The 25,985-nt window shown below is 42.2% G+C and overlaps 1 protein-coding gene across 1 annotated transcript in view; it reads right to left on the bottom strand.

Annotated features, from left to right (window-relative positions):
- Window positions 1-25,985, bottom strand: part of GLUD1 (glutamate dehydrogenase 1) — a 38,798-nt gene that overhangs the window by 3,801 nt on the left and 9,012 nt on the right. Inside the window, exons 2-11 of the mRNA XM_080687072.1 lie at window positions 22,274-22,354; window positions 21,483-21,538; window positions 20,291-20,354; window positions 15,225-15,319; window positions 9,626-9,805; window positions 8,243-8,380; window positions 7,458-7,595; window positions 6,457-6,537; window positions 5,498-5,621; window positions 4,608-4,699 (exon numbers count right to left, since the gene is read on the bottom strand). Of these exons, the coding sequence (XP_080543198.1) occupies window positions 4,608-4,699; window positions 5,498-5,621; window positions 6,457-6,537; window positions 7,458-7,595; window positions 8,243-8,380; window positions 9,626-9,805; window positions 15,225-15,319; window positions 20,291-20,354; window positions 21,483-21,538; window positions 22,274-22,354 (1,049 nt within the window). The remainder of the gene's footprint in view (window positions 1-4,607; window positions 4,700-5,497; window positions 5,622-6,456; window positions 6,538-7,457; window positions 7,596-8,242; window positions 8,381-9,625; window positions 9,806-15,224; window positions 15,320-20,290; window positions 20,355-21,482; window positions 21,539-22,273; window positions 22,355-25,985) is intronic.

Here is a 25,985-nt window from a genome sequence, read left to right as displayed (position 1 = left end):
AAGTAAGGAGAAAACCAGGTGACTGGTATCTGGATGGTGAGAGAAGAAAACATTTCAGGAGGAGGGAACACTGTGACAACAGCTGCAGATAGGTGAAGGAAGATGAGGACTGAGAAGTGACCACTGGATTTGGCAGTGCAGGTGCCACTGGCTCCCTTGACAAGACAGTTTTGGTGGAGTGACGGGCATAAGAGTAGGTTTGAGTATAGAAGAACTGGACACAGAGTATATACAACTCTTAAGGAGGCTTGCCATAAGGAAAATAAAAATGGCAAGACCTGGAAGAATAAGTGGGATTAAGATTCACACACACACACACCTTCTATATATATAAAACCCTAATGTACAAATAGACCAAATGGCAGAACAACTGAAAAACCGGTAGCTATCATGTGCACTGACCACCAGGGGGTGCACGCAGAACATGGCGGGCGTTGGCTGAGGCGGGATGATGGAGCAGGTGAGCGGGGGCACCAGACCAAGGTGGGCACTGGTCACTGGTGGTTACTGAAAATTCTTTGCTCCTGCGCACCATGGTCCCACCTGGTGCTTACACCTGCTGCTGGCCCTGATTGCTCCTGAGGGCTTCTCCACCTCCCCCTGCTCCTGAGGGGCAATTGGGGCAGCAGCTGCGGCTCGCACCCACTGACAGCGCCAGCCCCGCTTGCACCTGCTGCTGGCGCTGGCCCCAATCACTCCGTGCTGTCAGTGGATGTGAGCGGGGCAGGCACCATCAATGCATGGGAGCTGTGGTGGCAGGAGTGGGGCTGCTGGCAGATGGGACCAAGGGCTGTGGTGGGGGCACGAAGGATGGGCCGAGACTCACCCCTGTGCCCACCGCAGCCTCACGGCCCACAGTTCCTTTCAAGGTGCATAAATTCGTGCACTGGGCCCCTAGCATATATATAATTTTTTTAAAATTATATTTTTATTGATTTCAGAGAGGAAGGAAGAGGAAGAGAGAGAGAGAAACATCAATGATGAAACAGAGTCATCGATTGGCTGCCTCCTGCATGCCCCACATTGGGGATTGAGCCCACAACCCAGGCATGTGCCCTGACCGGGAATTGAACCGCAACCTCCTGGTTCATAAATTGATGCTCAAGCACTGAGCCACACTGACTGAGCAAGATTTATATATTTTTAGGTCAGCATTTAGAATACCAATAGAAATGACTGCACAAGGGAGGATAGGTGATGCAGAACAGAGGGGAGGATTTGCTTGAGTTACGCATTTGATAAGTTGAAAATGGGCCCTCCAATGCCCAGAGCAAGACATGGGGTTAGATGGAAGTACAGAGAGTTGCTCTGTAAGAGAGCTGACACAAGGCAGGGTACAGATGCTAGGAGCTGGGTACATGGGGAAGTTCTGACTGCTTCAATGTTCTCTGTGAGCATATACCAGGTCATGAGCTGGAGTGCAGGAGAGAGAGAGAGAGGAGAAAATAGGATATTTAGGAGAACGAGAAAACAAATGGAATAGGGGCAGCTCTAAGAATCTATGGTGCTAGTGGTTAGGATCTGAGCAGTCCGCAGGGCCTCCAGCCACAGGGGGCAAAGATCTGGGTGTTATCAGGGCTCAGGTGTTAACAGAAGGATCAATGAAGCAAAACTAGAGCAGGAAGTCACTGTGATGATGGAGCATGGAATTTAAGTTAGACATGGAGAATGCTGAGGACATTAGCGGTGATGAGGGACAGTGGGTCTTGGAAAGCCCAGAATGTGGCCGAGGAAGGAGAGGGAAGGAGCTGGAAAAGAACTGGTTTTTCAACTGACACCTTAAGACTAGAGGCCTGGTACACGAATTTGTGCACCAGTGGAGTCCCTTGGCCTGGCCTGTGGGATCGGGCTGAAACTGGCCTTCCGACATCCCCCAAGGGGTCCTGGATTGCGAGAGGGTGCAGGCCAGGCCAAAGGACCCCACTGGTGCACGATCGAGGCCGGGGAGGGATGCAGGAGGTTGGCCAGCTGGGGAGGGACCATGGGAGTTCTCCAGGGCGTGTCCAGCCCATCTTGCTCAGTCCCCATTGGCCAGACCCCAGCAGCAAACTAACCTACTGGTCGGAGCGTCTGCCCCCTGGTGGTTAGTGCACATCATAGAGACTGGTTGACCGGTTGACTGTCTGCCCCATGGTGGTCAGTGCATGTCACAGCAACTGGTAGAATGGTTGGCTGTTTGTCCCCTGGTCGTCAGTGCACGTCATAGCGAGTGGTTGAATGGCCTTAGCATATCATTAGCATATTATGCTTTGATTGGTTGAATGGCCGACTGGTCAACTGGACACTTAGCATATTGGGCTTTTATTATACAGGACTAGAGGCCCGGTGCATGAATTCATGCACCAGTGGTGTCCCTTGGCCTGGCCTGTGGGATCGGGCCAAAACCAGCACTCTGACATGCCCTGAGGGGTCCCGGTTTGCGAGATGCAGGCCAGGCCGAGGGACCCCACTGGTGCATGATCGGGGCCTGGGGAGGGATGCAGGAGGTTGGCCAGCTGGGGAGGGGACCGCAGGAGGGCTCCAGGGCGTATCCGGCCTGTGTCGCTCAGTCCCTGTCGGCTGGACCCCAGCAGCAGGCTAACCTACTGGTCGAAGCATCTGCCCACTGGTGATCAGTGCACATCATAGTGACTGGTCAACCCGTTGACTGCCCCCTGGTGGTCAGTGCACGTCTTAGCGAGCGGTTGAGTGGCCTTCGCATATCATTAGCATATAACGCTTTGATTGGATGAATGGCCGACTGGTCACCTGGACACTTAGCATATTGGGCTTTTATTTTATAGGATTCCTACAACAGGTAGGAGGTGAGAAATAGCACTCAAGTCTGAAATTTGAAGAACTGCAAGCATTTGAAAATTGGGATAGCAATAGATTGGGCAACAATTATTTTAAAAGGATAAAAAGAAAGTCATCATAGCTGTTGCCCTACTTATTGCCTAACTAGTGGGCTGTCCTCTTTTTGTGTTCCCCCTGAATGTTTCAATCTGAGTGACGATATGTGCCAGGTAGGTGCTGGGAGGAGCAAGAAACCCACTGAAGAGCAGCTGCAGCACTGCTCAGGATGCCCACAGCTCTGGCACGCAGAGGGCACTTTCAGGAAAGGCTGCAGAGATGCGGTGACACCTAAGAAAGGAGAGGGTACGGCATTTCCGACAGAGGGACCAGAACTAACAGACATGCCCCTGGGAAAGAAGAAGATTCATTTAGGGGAACAATTAGTACCCAGAGTGGCAAAAGCATCTTCAAAACAAAACCCTTAACTTTTCCTCATGTTTCAATATAGTTCAGCAATCTTCACCCAATGTGCCACAAGAATGTTTAAAACATGCAGTACCTAACTATTTAGTCAGGGGCACCAACCTCTTTTCTCTTAGACCCGTGGTTGGCAAACTGCAGCTCACGAGCCACATGCAGCTCTTTGGCCCCATGAGTGTGGCTCTTCCACAAAATACCACGGCCTGGGTGAGTCTATTTTGAAAAAGTTTAAGTTTAAAAAATTTGGCTCTCAAAAGAAATTTCAATCGTTGTACTGTTGATATTTGGCTCTGTTGACTAATGAGTTTGCCGACCACTGTCTTAGATTGTCAAATAAAAAAAATGAGAACAGCCAACACAACAATAGCTGTCCCATGTGAATTAATCAAAATTATACCTTTTTTGGGGGGGTCCAAATCAATAAAAAATTTATTTTTTGGTGTGCCACTGAATTTTAGTAATTAGTTTATGTGTGCCAAGAGATGGAAAAGGTTGAAAATCGCTGATATATTCCATGATTGAATATTTCATCTCATAAGAAGATATATTATAACTGTGCCATTTTTCTGCCATCTATGACAGTTAAATCAAAGTAACTTTAAAACTGACTGCAAACACAGTTCTGATGACATCCTCATGCATGGAGCCATTCCTCTCCTTTGGAATGATTTTCTTAGGAGAAGAAATCTAAGAAATAATATCCCAGAGGGGATATTATTATGCCAAAGGGCAGGAACACTAACAACTCCTCACTCCTCAATTTTTCAAAGAGCTGCACCCATCTGCATTGTTATCAGAATAAAGGCACAACTGCTTCATCGCAGACATGGTGACTAGAAGATCCATTGTTTATGCTCGTTTCATAGATTAAAGAAACCTTATTTTAATTTGTACTCTAACAGCGAGGTTAAACATTTTGTCCAGGCCTATTTCCTCTGACTTGCTTTCCATGCCTTCGCACTTTTCTGGTGAGGAAGCTCTCTTTGTGATGTGTGCGCACTACTAATATACCCTTGTCAATTGCTAATTACTATTAAATACCCTTTCTAATCTGTTTTCACTCTTACTCGTATCCATATAGCAATTCCAATTTTTCACAGAGTTCTAATTTTTATTTTCATTTCTATTTCTCTGAAGCTTAACTAAGTTAAATTCGTAGTAATTCTTTGCCATTACATTAGCATTACTATGGAGCCATCGGTATTGTCAAGGTGCCAAAAGCAGAAGAGCCATTAGTTACTTGTTTTGAACTAGGATTCTTACAAGTCCTAGGATTACTTTCATGTAGATGCCCGACCGGAGTCTAAAGAGAGCAGGCAGGTGTGGAAAAGGGGACTGTCCCAAGCACTCACCGATATCCTGTCTTGGAACTCTGATGTGGGCACAACAGGAATAGTTCCACCATGCTTTCCAAATTTCCTTTCCAGACTCTCCTGAACCGACACTATGGAAAGACAAGAGAAGACCATGTCAGCAGAAAAAGTCAAGCAGTAGCAAAAGTTGTCCCCAATTATATTCACAATCCCAAAAACCAAGAGTTTTAGAAACCTTCAACATTAATGACATGAAAGGGTTAATCATCTAGAAGGATAAAGCGCTTGGCCAAATTCCTATGTAAAGTGAATTTAGGTCACTGCTCTGTTTCCATAACACCCATTACTAGGGTTTTTCCTTGGCTCTTTAAAAAATGAAAATGCTGAGGGAAAGAAACGGAAATAGATGGGTCACTTCACCCCGATCCTGAGCAGGCTGAGTAAAGGCACTCAGTTGGAGGTCTTGGTCTTATTTCAGCTTCATGAAAATCCTACTGTTAGCCCTGGAGCCTACTCTTGTCCAAGAAAAACAGTCTTCTCCATCAGAAGACTAAAACATTCTCACCACTAAACAGGCCTTTACTCAGAGCAACCAGAGGCAGAAACAGGATGCACACCAACAGGAGCCCCCAGTTTAAACGGATGCTCTTTCTTATCCTAACTTGCAGATTATGTTCTTGGAATATTATATTATAAAACAAACATTTGGATATAAATATATTTAAGGAAGCTAATATATTGCTTACCCATAAAGAAATTGTATATTTTTGGTCTAAGACTCATGAGCAAAATAATATAGTTTTCTGTGCTGAAATTAATTTAAGTTCTTTAGAATTATAAAAAGGAAACTGGTCTTAAGTTTAAGCTTTGTCCAGCCTTGTAGCTGGCCCAAAAGATTATTTTTGGAGAACAAGATCATCAGAACTTACTGAGCAAGTGGTAGTTAGAATCCCTTTCATATTTGAAGGTCAAACGGCCATAGCTGACATGATTTAGGTTCTTCAGCCACTCAAAGTAAGATACTGTAACTCCCCCGGCATTCAGGTAGAGATCCTACACACAAAAATGTGTCAGGAAGATACCAAAGATATAAGATGATGGTTTTAGATAAAAGCTTACAATAAACTAAGAGCTCAATTTTAGTATCAAAGCAGATTGTCAACCTTTCCAAATGATCTTAGCTATCTTAGAACTTCACACGTAAATTTAACAACCCCCTTTCCGGTCCATTTGAGTTGATTTTTTAATCTTATTAATCAAGCATTTAATCAGCTATGGTTAGAGCCTCTTCTCCACCAAACAGTTCTCTGACAAAACTGCTGCCCCCTCCCGGGGGCTTCACTGTCTGGGGAATCTTCCCAGAAGAGCAGCATTCCCTCCAAAGGGCAGGACAGTTCTGTTAAATTGAATTTTTAAGTGCTTTCAGCAAAGGGGTTCTTAAAAATGCTCCCTAAATCCATACTAACTTCCAATTGTCAATAACCTGTTGGTCTGGACCCCACGCTTATCCACTGAAAACATGTTTCCTCACATTAGCTTTCTGAGCAAAGCTGCAGGGACTTTTGAAATGCATATGGTTAGGATGATAAAAGCAATCTTTAATTTTAAGTTAGAATAGTATTTCTAGCACAATACACATTTATGTGACTAGGTTCTAAAGAAGGCTAAATACATACTCAAGAAAGAACTTGAAGCTAGAAAAAATGCTCAGGTGAAAATTGACAGGCTTACCATACTAACAATCATGCTTCTATTTTATTTTCTTAAACACAAACTAAAGATGAATTCACTAACAGCTTGGGAAACTAATGATCCTCCCTCCCACAATTCCTTACAAAAACAATTACAATTCCAAGCATATCTAAAAACTGGAAAACAGATGACTTACTGGAATAACCATGATGTTCCGCTCCAGGAAAATCTTATCGGCTTCTGGAGTTGTTGGCCCATTGGCACCTTCAGCGATGATCTGTAAGTCAGGGACACATAGGAATGCCACCACCACCACCAAATCCCCTCACTGAGCGCCAAGAGATGTGTATGTATGGGTAGGAGGTTGTAAGAAAGAGTAAATCCAGTTTAATTGAATTAATAAAAGTCACCCTGGCCAGTGTGGCTCAGCTGGTTGGAGCCATACACCAAAAGGTTGTGGGTTCCCGGTTGGGGTGCGTGCAGGAGGCAAGCAATCAATGTTTTTCTCTCATGCTGATGTTTCTCTCCCTTCCTCTCCCTAAAATCAATAAAGTCACTTTGCTCTAAAGTATATAAAACTATTTTTTCACCTTTTGATTTCCATAACTACTTTTTAGAAATTTGGTTTAAAAGGAAATCCATGGTGATGGTTGCACAACTCTGAATATACTAAAAGCCATTAAATTGTACACTTGGGTGAACTGTATGGTATGTGTGTTATCCTATATAATAATCCTATATAATAAAAGGGTAATATCGACCGAACAGCGGAACAACCGGTCACCATGACGCACACTGACCACCAGGGGGTAGATGCTCAACGCAGGGGCTGCCCCCTGGTGGTCAGTGCGCTCCCACAGGGGGAACGCGAGCACAACGGTGGTGGCAGGAGCCTCTCCCACCTCCGTGGAAGTGCTAAGGATGTCTGCGCTGCCTGACTGCAGCTTAGGCCCGGAGCAGGCCTAAGCCATCAGTCAGACATCACCCGAGGGCTCTCGGACTTCTAAAGGGCGCAGGCCGGGCTGAGGGGACCCCCCCCCCCCCACCCCCGAGTGCACAAATGTCATGCACCAGGCCTCTAGTATCCCAATAAAGCTGCAAACAAAACAAAAAAGAGGATACCCAAAATGTGCACTTTCCTCTGACCTTCAATAGCATCCCATTAGGAAGGCTGGACAGTCTCTGTTCTGCTTTTACCTTGGCTTTGATTCTGGGTGCATTGGACTTGGTCAGCTGCTTCTCACTGGCAGCAGGGATCAGTATGTCACAGTCGGCCTCTAAGATGCTCCCTTCATAAAGCTTTGCCTTGGGGAAACCCAGGATTGATCCATGTTGCTGTAATTGATTGAATATCAGAATTAATAGCTGCACCAGAGTTTAGTGCCAAATGACATGAAGACAAAGTTATCTTTAAAGTTACATTTTATTTTTTTCTTTTATAATTATCAGGGGAGAGCGCGAACGCAGTCCCCCACTACCACAAATTATGCAGTCGAGTTTCCCACATTTGGGGAAATCGCAGGGGTCAGCATACCCGGAGTGCAATGGATAAGCCTCGCCCTGGGGAAACCACCTTCGTGATCATGGTATCTCCCCTGCCAGGTAAGTATTAAAGTTACATTTTAAAAAAGCAAGCAATGGCAATAGATTTATTTATATATATTTTTTATTTTATTTTTATTTTTTTTTTATAACACATCCTATTGATTTTTTACAGAGAGGAAGAGAGAGGGATAGAGAGTTAGAAACCTCGATGAGAGAGAAACATCAGTCAGCTGCCTCCTGCACACCTCCCACTGGGGACGTGCCCGCAACCAAGGTACATGCCCCTGACTGGAATCGAACCCGGGACTCTTCAGTCCGCAAGCCGACGCTCCATCCACTGAGCCAAACCAGCCAGGGCGGCAATAGATTTAAATAAAGCTATTGCAACTTTACAATATTCAGGATAGTTAAACTGCTCAGATATTAGTTTAACATACCAATTTGAAGTCTTCCAGTTCCTTTGGGTCAATGCCATCTGGATTCCATATACTCCCATCAGATTCACCAACACCAACACATTTAGCACCAAAGCGATGCAAATATCTCATCGAGTGCAGGCCCACATTACCAAATCCCTGTAAAGAACAATTACATATGACACAAAAAACAACTTCCTACTACAGACAGATGGTAAGTCACACTCTGTCCAATGCAACTTGACATTCTACTAAAAGAAATTCTTTTTTTTTTTTAAATATATTTTTTTATTGATATTTTACAGAGAGGAAGGGAGAGGGATAGAGAGCTAGAAACATCGATGAGAGAGAAACATCGATCAGCTGCTTCCTGCACACCTCCCACTGGGGATGTGCCCGCAACCAAGGTACATGCCCTTGACCGGAATCGAACCTGGGACCCTTCAGTCCGCAGCCGACGCTCTATCCACTGAGCCAAACCAGTTTCAGCTAAAAGAAATTCTTAAAATCCTTTTGCCAAAAGAAACAATGAACTAAATGGCTTCCCTTCAACAATAAATTTCTATGTTTAACAATGAAGAACCCAACCCTTTGTTGTCTGTGATAATGAGACCTGAAGAAGTTTAGTTAGTGCAACCTTGTTGATTTATAAAGAAATTAGAGGTCCGATGCACGAAATTCGTGCAAGTGGCTTGGCCCTTGCAGCTGCGGCAGCTTGCCTCAGCCCTCATAGCCCTGGCTTTGTCCCAAAGGTCGTCCGGAAGTCCAGTCTAATTAGCATATTATGCTTTTATTATTATAGATGATAGTGGTGTCAACCATACCACCCAGGTCCCTCATGACCAGATGTCCTTTGGTACTAAAAAGGTAAGTCACTAATTGGGAGGAATATGAATTCTATTTTAAAGTAACATTCAACATAATTCCTCTAAGAAAAGTAATCAAATACCAAATTCTTTCTGTGTACTCTCTAATAGTTTAAGTGATTTCCCCTTCTGGATATAGTCTCAATTTTTAAATACTGATCAAAAGAAGTTGGTGATGCCCAGCCGGCGTGGCTCAGTGGTTGAGTGTCAACATATGAACCAGGAGGTCACAGTTTGATTCCTGGTCAGGGCACATGCCCGGGTTACAGGCTTGATCCCCAGTGTGGGGCGTGCAGGAGGCAGCCAATCAATAAAAACATATTAAAAAACAAAATGAAGTTGGTGAGAGTTTAATATGTATCCTAGAGATACTTAAATTGCTTCTAGTCACATAATCATACCAAAGCTCACACGATAAAGGGCATAATATTCTGAAAACAACCATTCTAAAACTTAAGAGATTAAAAATAATTAAATTTTAAAAACTGCAAATCTAAAAACAACTTACAAGTTATTCTTTAAGAAACAAAACTTTTACCTGAACAACAAATGTTTTATCTCCAAACCCTGGTGTCATTCCTAAAATGCTCATGTAAGAAGCTTCATTGATGAAGTTTTCGATTCCATGAAAAACTCCCCGGCCAGTAGCAGAGATCCGTCCGTGGATCCCACCCTGACTGATGGGCTTGCCAGTGACACAGGCATGGGCATTAATATCCTGCAAGAGAAAGCCAGAGCTTCAGAGATGAAACCTCAGGAGAATTTCGTACGATGAACCAATGGAATGAAGGATAGAGCCAAACACATTCTCACTCAACTAAAATACGCTCTTTAGGAGTGTCATCTAGAGGCACATGACTCATTCTTTGAGATTTCTGTTCCCAGAAAATGTGTGAAACTAGACTAGTATTTCCAATGGGAGGAACAGGGCGTTAGGAATTTAACTTAACTAGATTCCTAAAGTACAAATACAATGTCACAAAAATAGGTAGTATTTTCTTTAAAAAAGATTTTTTATTGATTTTTTTAGAGAGAGAGAGAGAGAGAGACAACATCGATGAGAGTGAAACATTGATCAAGCCCACAACCCAGGCAAGTGCCCTGACTGGGAATCGAACTGGCAACCTTTTGGTGCACGGGATGACACCCAACCAAGTGAGCTATACTGGCCAGGGCCAGATAGTATTTTTAATAGCTTAAAAGTATTATTCCTGCCCTAGCCAGTTTGGCTCAGTGGATAGAGTGTCAGCCTGCAGACTGAAGGGTCCCAGGTTCGATTCTGGTCAAGGGCATGTACCTAGGTTGCAGGCTCCATCCCTGGCCCTGGTTGGGGTGTGTGTAGGAGGCAACCAATCAAGGTGTCTCACTCATCATTGATGTTTCTCTCTTCCTTCCTCTCTGAAATTAAAAAAAAAGAAAAAAAAAGTATTATTCCTGCCCGGCCAGGGCCAGCATGGCTCAGGGGAGGTCACACTTCGATTCCTGGTCAGGGCACATGCTGGAGTTATTAGCTCAACCACCAGTGGAGGCAGTAGGAGGCAGCCAATCAATGATTATCATAATTGATGTTTCTCTCTCTTTCTCCCTTCCTCCCTGAAATCAATGAAAACATAACAAAGTATTATTCTTTCAAAAAATACTTATACCCTACTTAGTCAGGGTACATCCAACCCTTAAGTGTCTTAAAATCTACCATTAAAACTTGAGTACATCACCAAAACAGAGCTTCGAAGGAAGAGGCATTATGGTGCTCTTCAATGGGAAGGCTCAATGTTGTGAAGATATTCTTCTGTCAAACTAATCTACAAATTCAATAAAATACTACTTTTAAAAAAGCACTTAAAAACAAACAAACTCAAGTTCACCTAAAAAGAAGTGGGCCCTAGCTGGTTTGACTCAGTGGATAGAGTGTCGGCCTACGGACTGAAGGGTCCTGGGTTTGATTCGGTCAAGGGTACATGCCCGGGTGCGGCTCAATCCCCAGTAGGGGGTGTGTAGGAGGCAGCCAATTGATGATTTTTCCTCACCATTGATGTTTCCATCTCTCTTTCCCTCTCCCTTCTTCTCTGAAATCAATTAATCAATATATATATAAAAAGAAGTGGGCCAGCAAAAGTACGCAAGGAAAAAAATGGCATTTATAGAAGCAACACAGTTCTCAGTTCTGTATTACTGAGAATAAAATAATTCGGGGCAATATAGAATAGTTACCAAAATAAGAAAACCCACTAACCCAGAAACTGTACTTCAAGAAATTCCATTTTTTTGTATGTTTAGTACGGTATCATCTGGGTTAAGAAAATAGGAACATGTGAGTAGGGCACAGAGGCCCACCGCTCTGTGAGTGGTGTCTCTGGTTCACTGTGGGCGTGAAGTGAGGGCAGGGCATCATCACCACCTTTCTGTGCCCTGAAGTGATGGGCATGTATTCTTGTGCAGAAACAATAGAATTAGAAAAAAGATGGAAGAGCTTGGGAGGGCTTCCCTTCCAAGGCATCAAATATGCTATAAACTGTAGCAACCAGTACAGAATAGACCAATTGAATTAGTGACAGAAGAAACTGGACAGTCCAGTTATACATAGGAAATCAATAAAAATGAAGAAAGCATTTTACATGATGGCTAAGGTACAAATTATTTAATAAGCTTAAGGCAATTTGCTACCCATGTGAAACAGGATAAAGTGCCTTACTTCATAACTTACCCTACCGCCCAATAGATATCCTAGCTTGATGAGTTAAAAAGTGATTTGGTGTTTTTCTGTATTGTTTAAATATTTTTACATGGAGAACTGAGAACTGTATTACTCATACAAATGCCAACAGAAAGCACAAAATTAATGGAAAAAAAAAAAAAAGCAGTCTCGTAAAGTGATTTACAGAATTAGTTTTCCCACAGTTTCTCCCATGAATAATGAACACTTATGAATGCAGAACTGCAAGCCTAGTGCCAAGTGCTTTAAACAGTGGAAATGCGAATGCCAGAGCCCACAGGCGTGGTGCCAGAACCTAATTGCCCTGGAAGCCCAGGGAGAACTGGCTCTTCGAGGTGGGTCGACAAAAGGAGCCGTGTGGTTTAGGCTCACGTCTGGAAATAACAAAAACTATGCTTCCTTATTTTGAATTTCCGATCATTTTAAGAAGGAAAGCCTTTTATTAGTACAGCCTGAGGTTTCCGCTGGCAACACCTCACGACACATTCTTTTGCTGTCACCACTGGGAATGAGCTATGAATAACAATATACTTGTCCACTACTCTGCACGCTTCAATCTAGTGTCTTACTTAAAAAGAACAGGAGGCCTGGCCAGTATAGTTCAGTGGTTGACCGTAGACCTATGAACCAGGTCATGGTTCGATTTCTGGTCAGGGCACATGCCTGGGTTGTGGGCACAATCCCCAGTAGGGGGTGTGTAGGATTCTCTCAATGATGTTTCTCTCTCTCTCCCTTCCTCTCTGAAATAAATTTAAAAAAAAAAAAAAATATATATATATATATATATATATATATATATATATATGAATATATTTAAAAGAACAAGAGGCCATACCTAGAGCTCCCCGAACATAAAAGGTGACATGTAATACTGGCACTTGTAAAATTCTTGGTAGAATTTGCCCGTAAAACCACCCATGCCTTATGTTTTCTTTATGAAAAGGCTTTATTTGTTTTTTATAAATAATAAACTCTACTTTAAAAAACATTTTTATTGATTTCAGAGAGGAAGGGAGATGGAGAGGGAGATAGAAACAATAAGAGGGAATCATTGATGGGCTGCTTCCTGCACGCTCCCTACTGGGGATTGAGCCTGCAACCTGGGCATGTGCCCTTGACTGGAATCGAACCCAGGACCCTTCAGTCTGCAAGCCGATGCTCTGTCCACTGAGCCAAACCAGGTAGGGCATAACCTCTACTTTTTATTAGCTTTGTGGCTCTTCAAATTTTCTATTTCATCTTGTGTCACTTTGAAAAAATTTTTTTAGGAATTAATTCACTTATAAAAAATTCTATTTGGGAATGATAGTCAAACCAAAATTCTTTGTAGTATCAATGTCTCATACTGCTGTTTTATTTCAGGGGATTTGTGTAATTGACCTGATGCAGTATTTATAAATATAAATACTCCTTTGTGCTAAGGACATTACATGATTATTCATTTAATTCTCATGACTATCTCATGAAGGAAGGAGTATTATCATTGTCATTGTACAGAGGAGGAAGCGGAGGCACTGCCACAGGTCAGAGCTGGTGTGCGAAGGAGTCAGTCTAGAATGCAGGCTGCATGCCCATGTCCTCCCTACAGACTGCACCCAGGGATCGAGACTGATCTCTGCGAACAACAAACTTCTTTCTCTTGGGACAACAGCCATCTTTCGAATTGTCTTCCGTTTTTCTTCAAATGGAAGACTACTCTTCACACCCTACTCCCCTCTCCATTGCTCCTGCCCCACACCCCACTCTCTACTGCCCCTGCCCCATTCCCCTCTCCACTGCCCCTGCCCTATTTCCCTCTCCACTTCCCTGCCCCACTCCCCCTCCACTGCCTCTGTCCTTGCACTGGCTCCAGGACAAGCCAGTTGCTGAATTGGTTTCTCTTCAGAACTCCCACACCCCCCCCACTGCCGCCCCCCAACACACACAACACATTCTTTATAACTGAGTGCTTTCTTCCCTTCAATGACTCCTCAATCTGCCCGCTGCTCTCCAATGCTAGGACAGGCTAACATTACTGTCTTTTTGGGCTCCTTAGAGGCTCCTGCCCCACAACAATCCCATTCGCTACCACAAACAGAGTGAAGCTCCAAAGGCACACTTAGCTGTGTCACACACTCACTCCAGTTAGTGCTGCATTAGTTTCCCTCTGTACACAGGACAAAGACCACAGTCCTGCTGGTGCCTACAGGGCGATAATCTGGTCTGACACTGCTCTGGGGACCTCTCCTAGGCCTCACAATCTCGCTCTCTACTCTGGCCACCATGGTCTCCTCCAAGTTCACCTCCTGCACATGAGAACTGTTACCCAGGTGTGTCCTTCCGCTTCTAACCCTTGCCCTCCCTTACTCTAGTTGGTGCCTACTCACCCTTAAAGAAGGCTTCTCTAAACTTATCTCCATAGGCTTGGCCAGGCTCCCAGTGTTCTTTCCATAGCGTCGGAACTTGTAGTATTCACCCCAATTGTACTGAGCACCTTGTTACACTTAGCTTTGCAGGTAGTAGGTGCTCCACATATTTAAGTGAAAATCTTTTTCCCTGAATGTCTGTTTTTCAGGGCTTAATCCCTTTCAAGGACAGAAAGCTAGTTTTCTTCTCGGGTTCTGTATCAGTGGCATCACTTCTGCTCAAGTCCTTCTGGTTCTCTCCGACTCAACATGGTCTTTTTCCTTGATCCCACGTATCCTACTCAGTCCTGCCAAACTGATGTCTGCCAGGCGCCAAAGCTGCCCCCCAGCCCCTGTGCAGGAGATTCTCCCTTTGCTAGTGCAGCTGACACTGCCTGCAGCCCTCCCCCAGCAAAGTCAGCATCGAAGGCTCCCATCTGACCAGCAGGGAAAACCAAAACCGCAGGGTTTAATATTTTGTCCTAGTTCACGTACCTTTTCACTCTCTTAGAACCTTTCTAAATATGCCTTATCTTCAGACAATCTGAAGTCTATTCCAACTCCCCAAATCTCCCTCTGTTCAAATTGTATCCATTTTCAAGTTCTAGTCCAAATACCACTTCCAGAAAGCCTTGTTTCAGAAACCACAGCTCTCCATCCTTGCATCACACTATCTCCACACCTTATTTGCTTATGCGCCTTAATTCCTCCTTAAATGAGAGCTTGAGGAAAGTCAGAATGGGATGCTTCTTCACTTCCTTCCTAGTGTCTTAGGACAGTGTGTCACCCAGGTAGGTGATCCCTCTCTGAGGGCCCCATCCCAGCATCCAGGATAGGGAGGCATATAAGGCAAAAAGCTCAATCCATGTTTCCTACATTTATGATTTAAGACTAGAGACAAAAGTAAAATAACATGCAAATCAAGGTATGAGTAAAGGGAAGGAGAGAAACCCGGTGAATTCTCCGTTTTCACATATAACACAACTTGTCCCTTCTTGTAGACAGCAATGCAGCCCTGGGGCCTCTGGGTGGGTACTCACATAGTGCCCGATGGTGCTAGCATAGGTGTCCGCAATCCAGGACATCTCTCGCTCACCCGTGCTCATGTCTGGGGCAGGCACATCAATGCCCGGACCTGGGGGCACAGGGAAAAGCATCGAACCAGTTTTGAAGATAAACTCATCTCAGACACAAAGACCTTTGTAATTCTCTAACAAAGCTACCGTGGCTAGGGGACTTTAGATTTCACTCAGATAAATGAAGTCATAGAAATATTTACTAAACATTTCACTACCAAATTTATACACACACAATGTTACATGAAAATTCCTCCTGCTGGCATTTATGTGGAAGATAGCTATGTACAGTATAAGCCACTCAATAGGGCTTCTATACATGCAGGCATTGGCAAATCAGTCTGGCCTTTGGATCTCAGTTCCTTAAACTGCAGCCATAACAATGCCATCAGCTCTGATGAAGAGGACTGCTGTGGGCAGAGAGTACTTGTGTATGGTACGGTTCCACACCTTAACTCGGCTGTAAGATCTCCTCAGCTAATAGAAGGAGGAAAAAGGACACTGCTAAAGCAATTGTGTTAAGGCCACATTACTTTTACACATGATGGAATGCTGCTCTGACCTATTATTCAAAGCTTACTCGGTGTACATAAAGTTTTAGGCCTTGGCTTTCAATTTCTCAGATCACAGTAAACAAATATAACAAGTTAGCTCAAAAGCAGCAATAGGTACCAATGATTATACACAGTGAAATTCAGATAAAAATGTGTTGCCCGGCTGGCATGGCTCAGTGGTTGACCTATGAACCAGGAGATCACAGTTCAATTCCCAGTCAGGGCACATGCCGGGGTTGTGGGCTTGATCCCCAGTGGGGGATGTGCAGGAAGCAGCCAATCAATGATTATCTCTCATCATTGATGTTTCTATCTCTCTCCCTCTCCCTTTCTTTCTGAAATCAATAAAATACATTTTAAAAAATGTGTTAAATGATGCTCACTCAAATATGTAAAGGCAGAAATATGTAGAAATACTTCTACCAAAGAAAGTGAGAATAAAAGGATGATCTACAACCATGTAAATGACTTAGCAACATCACCAAAACAGACATGAGGAAAAATGCAGTTTTCATACACCATGTATGTGTTCCTATGTATAGATATCTTTCTATGTCTCTATGTATAATATATATGCACAGACTCATGTGCATACCTGTGTATAAAGTTTGGAAACATGTGCACAAACTTGCTCACTGTGTTTGGATTTCATTCTTGTTTATAGCTTTCTATACTGTTTCAACTGAATAATAAAAACTCATTGCCCCCAAGAAACCAGAAACACCAATCTGAAAGGATATATGCACCCCTATGTTCATAGCAGCACATTTTACAATAGCTAAGATTTGGAAACAGCCTAAATGCCCATCAGCAGATGAATGGATTAGAAAACTGTGGTACATCTACACAATGGAATATTACACTGCTATAAAAAAGGAACTTTTACCATTTGCAACAGCATAGATGGAACTGGAGAGCATTATGCTAGTGAAATAAGCCAGTCAGAGAAAGATATATATCACATGATCTCACTCATATGTGGGATATAATGATCAACATAATTTGATGAACAAAAATAGATCCAGAGACAAATGGCAGGGGAGGTGGGGGACGGGTGTGTTAGAGAGCAACCAAAGAACTTGTATGCATGCATATTAGCATAACCAATGGACACAGACAATGGGGCGGTGGGGGCTTGCCCGGGGTGGGAATGGCTGGGGGGTGGGGGGAAATCGGGGAAAAAGGAGACATATGTAAAACTTCAGACAATAAAATCAAAACAACTCATTGTCTTTATAAAAAGAAAAACACAACTTAAAAAATGTTTAAACTGCCCGGCCAGCGTGGCTCAGCAGTTGAACTTTGACCTATGAACCAAGAGGTCACAGTTCAATTCCTGGTCAGGGCACATGCCCGGGTTGTGGGCTTGATCCCCAGAGTGGGGGGTGCAGGAGGCAGGTGATCAATGACTCTCTCTCATCGTTGATGTTTTTCTCTCTCTACCTCTCCCTTCCTCTCTGAAATCAATAAAAACATATTTTTAAAAAATGGTTAAGCTATTAAGACTCTCCAAAATAAAGATCATTCTAAGAACTGTATTCAAGTTCTTTCTATAATTTTTACTTTTAAACCAGCAATATAAGGTACATTTTAAGGTTCTTCTATATTTCAGGGGCCAAGGTCCTAGACACTGCACTGTTTTGTACAAGTTAGGATGCAATAGATAAAAAACTGGTATAAGACAACTTTGAAATGACCACGGTTTACTTTTCTCACTCTGCCCTCCTCCCCGCCTCCATCTGGAACTCTATGCCCTGGTAGCTTTTTTAAGGCATCTTATAAATCTCATTAAGTCTAACTGTCCAAACCCATCCTCACCCCACACGACTCTCATGCTTAGAAGGAATAACGCTATATTCTAGCCCAGGGGTGGGCAAACTTTTTGACTCGAGGGCCACAATGGGTTCTTAAACTGAACCGGAGGGCCGGAACAAAAGCATGGATGGAGTGTTTGTGTGAACTAATATAAATTCAAAGTAAAGGAGCGGAGGGGAGAGCAAGAGAACCCTCCGCTCTTTCGGCTCCGCGGGCCAGATAGAACAGCCGAACGGGCCGGATTCGGCCCGCGGGCCGTAGTTTGCCCACGGCTGTTCTAGCCTCATCTTCTGACAAAAGGGCACTAATGGAAACAATAGGTTACTGCAAGGGTATTTTTTTTTTACAAAGTAAAAGGTTGTAACCTTAACAGTTTACAAAGAGGGTATCTAAATTCATACAATTAACAACCATATTTCACAAATTAAAAAAAAATATAGAAGAGGAAAGAATACTTCCTGACTTATTCTATTAGCCACTGCTATCCTGATATCCAAGACTTCACAAGAGCCCTAGTCGGTTTGGCTCAGTGGATAAGAGTGCTGGCCTGTGGACTGAAGGGTCCTGGGTTCGATTCCGGCAAAGGACACATACCTCAGTTGCACACTTGATCCCCAGCCCTGGTCGGGGCAAGTGTGGAAGACAACCGATCTATGTGTCTCTTATATTGACTGGTGTTTCTCTCTCTCCGTCTCTCCTTCTCCCTCCCCTCTCTCTAAAAATATCTTTGGGTGAGGATGAACAACAATAATAAAAGACCTCACAAGAATCCTGCAGACTAATATTCCTTAGAATATCAAAAAGAATAAAAAACTTATGAATAAACTTTTAAAAGGTAGTGTAAGACTTGTACTCTGAAAACTATAAAACATCACTGAGAGAAATCAAAGACCTAAACAAGCGGAAAGATATTCAGTGTTCATGGCCTGGAAGACTTGATATGGTTTTGATAGCAACACTCCACTGTCTTCAGATTCAATGCAACCCCTCGCAACATCCCAGCTGACTATTTTGCAGAAATTGTAAAGCTCATCCAATGTGAGAGGGCCAGGACTCAGACTCAGGTGAAAACTGCAACCTGAAACTGTGGAAAGGGAAGTCAGAAAATAACAGAGAAATAACATCAATTCCACAGGTTTCCCAGGACTAGTTCTGTGCCCTGGAGGGAGGGAAATCCTTCTGCTTCCTTCTTATGCTATGAAGCTTGCTAGCCCAGAGGTCCGGTTCAGTTGCATTGTGGGTTAATAAGAAATGGGGCTTTTGCACAAAAAAAGTCAAATTGCTAGTACCTAAGCTTTCAGAGTTTCAAGGAATTACTTTTTAACCTTTGGAACTATAAGATACTTGTCAATATAGAGAAAATTAAGTTGAACAGACTCTGGATAATGGGCAATAACTACAGCTGAATAAAGTATAATATAACTCAAGACTATTAAATACTTCTGAGATTTCAGAGAAGAGGAAATGACATAAAAAATTCTGAACACTATCCATAGGCTAAACATGACTTCAATTCACAAATCTCAGGATTAGTAGGCATTCCTGTGCAGGAGGCAGTCAGCTCACTAACTCGTGTAAGCCCACAGTGGTGTTCAAGAAGAGGAGCGTGCCAAGAATCCAAATGCCTTTGAAATACATTCATGATAGGTCAAATCTAGTCAAGTTCTAGTATGATCTACATTTATTTTTATTAGTTTATTTAAGTCATGCCCTTCTTCTCCCCTTCCCCCTAAAAATAGGGCCAATTTCACAATAAGGATATCTTAAGTTCATAGGAATTTATGAACAGAGGGGGGAATACTGGGGGAGAAAACAGGGACAGGAATAGAGAAAAAGTAGATCTTTCCTATGTTAGTCTTCTTTGGTTTGACTATGTTGAAAAGGCAAACATTCTAGTAAGTAATTTGGTTTATTTTATTAAAACAAATGAAAAAATTTCTAGAACAAGAAAAGAAATACTCAGTGCTTGCTAATTAAAGATTGAAGAATATTCATATATCACAGAAAAGAATATTCCTATTTCTCAAAAAGAACATATGACACATAATTATTAGTATGATACTAAAACATCAACCAAATGAGGATCAGTAACTTCAGAAATTTAGTCTGACAAAAGCTCCCAGTAACAAAAAAGAATGTCAGGAACCCTCAAAATCAGCCAGGACGGCAGGGAGCCACCAGCATGAGCCTCCTGTCTCGGCCTGGCCCACTGCTCTGAAGGCACAGGCACGCTTACACCTCCAATTCCAAAAGGCACTAGAATTTTCACTGCTATCGGATCAGGGTTACTACTGCAAAACTGCCTTTCACAGATTTGAAAACCTGTATAATACAGGTATTAGTTAGTTCCTAAATATACGGCCCCAGTGTTTCTGGAAGTTGCAATTGACTGTAAAATGCTGTTAGAGGACCAGAACCCTTCACTGTATCCGAGGAGAAGAGGTGGAGTGGCCTCTCCTGATGTCCAAACTGCACACTGGGAACTGGAATTTCCTAAGAGAGACGTGTCATAAAGAGGCCTGGGTATCTCACCATATTCCTCTCAGAACCCGTGTCTCTATCAAAGTAAAAAGGGAGCCCTATCCATGCACAGGTTCAAATTAAGACAATTACTTTTGAGATGGCCCCATTCTATGTGGAAACCTACATGGCAACACATACCAATAAAGCCCTTCTTGGCCAGTTCCATGGTGAACCTCCTCGTGATCTTTTCCAACTCGTTATCCTGTAAAGAGAAAAACCAAAAACAACGAAAAAGACTTGGATAGGAAAGCCATCTGTAGAGAAGCTAGTTGCATCATATTTTCTATGTATATAACATTTTCATATAGCTTCTTGTTTTTTTTTTCAGAACAACTCATAAAGCAGGCATTTTAAAGATAAAGAAATGAGAGACCAAAAATTAGGTTATACGAACAATAGAGTAGAAGTAGGGCTCAAACCCTAGTTCCTGTTCTCTTTATGAACATAAAATCATATGAGCATGCCCTATGGTCTATTTTCATTTAAAGGGCAAATTTTTAAAAGAATAAAATCACATATTTATTATGTTTGTGTACAGATGTTAATTTGGTACTATAAAAAGCATAACAACTAGCTTAATTATCTTGGACCTGAGCATAAACAGTTAAGATTTTTATCAGATTAGGTAAGATATTTGTCACTAGAATCTTGAGATCCTGATACACAAATCTCAGATCATAGTAATTTATAAATCCTATCTAATAAAGGGAATATGTTAATTGACCCTCACGCCATCGCAAAAGATGGCAGCACCCACAGCCAATAAGGAGGGAATATGCTAATTGACTGTCACACCCTCAAAGATGGCAGTGACCATAGCCACAAGATGGCGGTGCCCAGTCCACTCAGCTGCCCCAGCCACCCAGGGCCAGCCTGAGGGGCAAAAGCCTTGGATGCTGGCTGCCCAGGGCCGCCTGAGGCTTGCGCTGCCAGCAGTGGCAGCAGCAGAGGTGTGATGGGGTGTTGCCTTCCCCTGATCGCCGGGTCACCTCCTGCCCCTGAGGGCTCCTGGACTGTGAGGGGGGCAGGCCGGGCTGAGGGACCCCCCCTCCAGTGCATGAATTTTCATGCATCGGGCCTCTAGTATAAATATAAGTGCCTAAGGATATGAAGGTATTAATTACCTGTTAACCAAGTATGAAAATTGACATTAAGCAGGTAACCTTTTATATGGCAAACACTCAATGAATTATTTACTTGATTTTCCATTCCTTTTAAAAGGGATAGAGACCATTAACCTCACTGGTATTGGGGGCTGGGGTCACAGACCCTAGTAACTTCAAGTCCTTTGCCAATGCACCACATGCACAGGTGTCATTGTGATACTTACGCTATAGTTCTTGGGGTTGATCTTAACACCAGCTTTGGCACCCCCAAATGGCACATCTGAAACAGAAGGCTGAACGTTGTTATTCCAAAGAAAGATAACAAACTTAAAAAGGAAGAAAGCACTGTGCAACATTACAAAGATGTGCATGATTTAAGCTTTAATTTCAGAAAATTCAAGCAATAAACCCATATTGACCTCTTCTAAAACACTGCACTTTAAAATTCTTGTGAACAGAAATTATAAACCCAGGCAAGTTACAATGCATACTTAATCAGTGTGCTTGACTATTTTTGAAAGCAAATAGCATACTTATTTTCCTTCTAGTATAATCTGCTCTTATGCACCAGGTTATATGGAAAGGGCCTTAAATGAACGTCTATACTTAAAGAAAATCCAATTAGATGGTATAAAAAGTTCCCCATTTAAAAACAGGCTAAATCTAGCCCTGGCCGGTGTGGCTCTATTAGTTGAATGTCTTCCTGTGCACTGAAAGGTCACTAGTTTGATTCCAGTCAGGGCACATGCCCATGTTGTGGTGTGTATGGGAGGCAACTGATCAATGTTTATCTTTCTCTCTCTCTTTCCCTCTAAAATCAATTTTAAAAACATTAAAAAAGACTAAATCTTAATTAAGACTAACTGAAAAATGATGTAAGCCTTAAACTGTGAAACAAAAAACAAAAAATCAGTTCTGATAAAACATATTTCTCCAACATCTTAAAAGTAACCTCGTAAATAAACATATTTCCCTAAAGAGCTCTCGTTAGGTAACAACAAAAGAGATCACTTACCAACCACTGCGCACTTATATGTCATCAGAGAAGCCAAAGCTTTCACTTCATCTACACTCACGTCAGTGCTGTAACGAATACCTGTAGTGTTTAAAAAGGGGAGGGGAGTGAGAAAGAAAGGAATGCATTTAGAACATTCTCAGAGGTTAAAAAAAATGCTACAAATAGAAAATGTGCCCCCTTTTTACATTTTACACCCTGGTTATTTCCAAGAAACTCAAAGAAGCTAACGATGAAAAGTCAATAGGTAAGGCCAAAGAGGGAAAGCTGCGAAGTCGACACCCAGAAAGCACTCCAGGATGAGCACCGACCTGGGTTTTAAGCATTCTGATAAAAAGAAAAAGACTGGTGTTAAAGCCCCGTTTTTGCTCTCTGGCAGGAGTAGCTAAGAGCATCAAATAGCGTTCCTAGGGATTTAGAGAGGAATAAGAACCTGTCTTTCAGTAACTGACAATCCAGTAAGAAGTAACTATGATTTCACAAGAAAGAAATTATCTTCAAATAAATGATTTTACACTTTTAGGAAAGCAACTAACTCAAAGTTTTATTTTCTTTTGCTTTTTGGTTTGGGTGATTTGGTAGTGGGGAGGGAATATGCTAATCTGACAACATACAGATATGGGCAAATGGATAATCAACAAGTATGACAGATCCAACTTCGATATCAGATGGCTAAATAGAGCTATTAGCTTCAAATGGGTATACTCAGCGAGAGCCTTCCTCCCCTCACCCATTGCTAGCCTCTTTTAACCAAGAAATGAGCAAGCTGAGAAAGCCATCTCTCATTCCTGGGGACAAGCAATTCTTTTCACTCTTTCTGCAAGGATGGGTGGGTGGCCAACCAGATAGGCAACTTTAAGTCTTAATGCCCCTGTATTTAGAAGCATAGGTGTTTGGTAGAGGGGACACAGAAATTAGGTATACCCACTACTTAGGTTTTAAGAGTCTTAATCAATCACCCTTCTAAGCTGTGCAGGGTTAAGCCATGTTTTGCACTCCATGGTCCATTGCTTCTTAACCCCAAGGAAGAAGGCCTGAGTGTTTGACTGCACATTGGTTGGGCATCATCAAGGGTATCTGGATGAAGCTGGGTACAACTTCCCCTGAGAGTCCCAGGAAATGGGGGACCCAGGGACATCTCAAAGAATTCTGGAGAAAAAGAATTCCAGATGGAAATACACTAGTATACTAGCTAATGAACTGGCAGTTTAAGGAGACTTCCCTAGTCATTTTTTAAAAAAATATATATTTTATTGATATTTTACAGAGAGGAAGGGAGAGGGATAGAGAGTTAGAAACATCGATGAGAGAGAAACATTGATCAGCTGCCTCCTGCACACCTCCTACTGGGGATGTGCCTGCAACCAAGGTACGTGCCCTTGACCAGAATCGAACCTGGGACCCTTCAGTCCGCAGGCCGACGCTCTATCCACTGAGCCAAACTGGTTTCGGCTTCCCTAGTCATTTTTAAAAGCTAGTTTTTTATGTCTCAGAAAACATCTACTTATACATAAATTATGTTTTAAGAGAATTTTATCTATTGTGTATGTGATCATAAAGAGCAAATTCTGAAGCTGAACATGTGTCTGTAGCTTATTAGAAAAATAAAATGATTACATTTAGAGGGGTGACCTCTTAGAATCTTACATAGAATGGGTTCTCAGAACATCTGTGGAATAAAGTTGTTATTAAGATGCTAAGACTGAGAAATAATAGGTATATTATTATTTTTTAGCAAATAGCCAATGTCTGCACAGCCTGCTTCCTTCCCCATTTCTCAGGTCCCTGTTACAAACTTTTCATTCCAAGAAGCCCACCCTGATCACCCTATTTAAAATAGCACCTCTTCCACACCCCCACTTTCTAGCCCCTTATATCTTATTTTATGTTTTACCACTGACTTTGTTATCTACTTGTTGACCTCCTGGCTTGCCCATGAAGACTGCTGTATTTCCTGATGTCTCATAACAGAAAATGGCATGTATTAGACACTCAAACACATGTTGAATAATATATGAATATTTCTTGACACTTAAAACTTAAGGTGGAAAGAGAAAAGCCATGGCCACTAAATTCTGATATACATGTAAGTGCTGCATAATTCACCCTAAGTGCAAAGACTAAAAAGTATTGAAAAGCAAAAGTACTAGCACCTAAAATATACTACAGACAAAAACAATAAAAGTTATAATATTAAGACCAAGTATTTGCATTGAGGCCTGTGCAGTTCCCAACCTGTCCATGGTTTGGAGTTGCTATCTGCCTCATAAAGCAAAGAAGAGGGTTTATCTTCTGGGAAGACCAAGTTGTCTCCTCCAAGCCCCTACATAGAAAAACAGAACAAACAACCCCAGTATTGTGCATTTCAAATGAAATGAGAAAATGACGTTAGGCCAGGGGCCTGGCTTGGATGCAGTGTCCAGCACGTCCTAAGCAGGGCCCCAGCGATCCAGGTGGGGAGCACCTGTTCACCTGGGGAGGTGTGAACACTGCTCGTCGGCTTCGTGTCAGGATTGTCCGTGTCAGGATTGCACAGGACAATGCGTGTGAGGCTTAATGAACCGTGATTTCCTTTTTCTCAAGATGAATTCACGGGGATAGTAAAATAGTTTAGTATTAGTTAGTATTCCTCCTATTACACATAAAGCACATTTTCATTACCTTTTCGAGCCCATGGAAGTAGTCACTGAGTTATTTTAATTTTGCTTGCTGTCTAAAAATAACTGTGGACCAGTAGTTTTATTGCTAGCTTTACCCAGTGGCCAGATAAGTTTCTATTGAACGAGTACAAAAAACGTTTTAAAATTAAATACCCATTGCATTTTGAAGTTATTTATTACATGTTCTTACAAGCTAATGTCTCTTTAAAGTATGACACTTTGTAAAACACTGTGTAATATGCAGTGACAATTCTCGTGATCCATCTGCAATGTGTTAAGTGGGGGAAAATGTTACTTTCCCTTACTCAGTGTTTATAATGAATATATTCACCAGGAAACAAAAAGTCTTGAAATACTAATACTCATAAATCAGATAGCAATCCTAATACAATAGGCATCCCCTGTGTTTTGAGTTATGTCTCCTCACTTTTACAAAAGACCTACACCAGTACCTGTTTAGGTTAACAGAAAGAAATCCAAAGAAATTTTCACTTTTACGAAAAAAAAAAAAAAAAAAAATGAAAAGTGTTCAGCATGTTTTGTAGCGAGCTGTTACAGGGGCAGCACACACCCAGAGCAGTGAATGACACTGCTTTTAATATGTTAGTGTTATTTAGGTTTTCTGTGTTATTTGGTCTGTCTTTTTTTGGGGGATCTGGGAGTGCTCAAATTTTCCCCCATATAAATTAATGGGGAAATTAATGGTAATTGCTTCTTCGATTTACATCATTTTGGCTTATAAAAGGTTTCATAGGAACACTATTTTTTGGATAGCTTTTGGGGAGCAGGTGAAACTTGTCTTATAGACATAAATGTTAATTAGAAACTAGACTTCTCCTTCTACAAAAGGGTGTAAATAAAATGTCTAATTCATTGCAAAAGTCCTGGAATAATGAGTCAAAAACTGCATGTATATCAAAAAACATGTTTCCAATGGTTAGAACACAGGAACTCTGATTTGTAAAGTGAAATTTTCTTCCCTAGCACACCCATTTAGAGATTTCAATGGCAAAACTTGGAAGAAGTAGCTGCATCAATTACCTCCCACGCAC

Source organism: Plecotus auritus (assembly GCF_963455305.1).
Source record: "Plecotus auritus genome assembly, chromosome: 9".
Classification (NCBI taxonomy): domain Eukaryota; kingdom Metazoa; phylum Chordata; class Mammalia; order Chiroptera; family Vespertilionidae; genus Plecotus; species Plecotus auritus.
The sequence above is the reverse complement of the archived record's forward strand: the minus strand, read 5'-3'. Positions and strand labels throughout refer to the sequence as shown.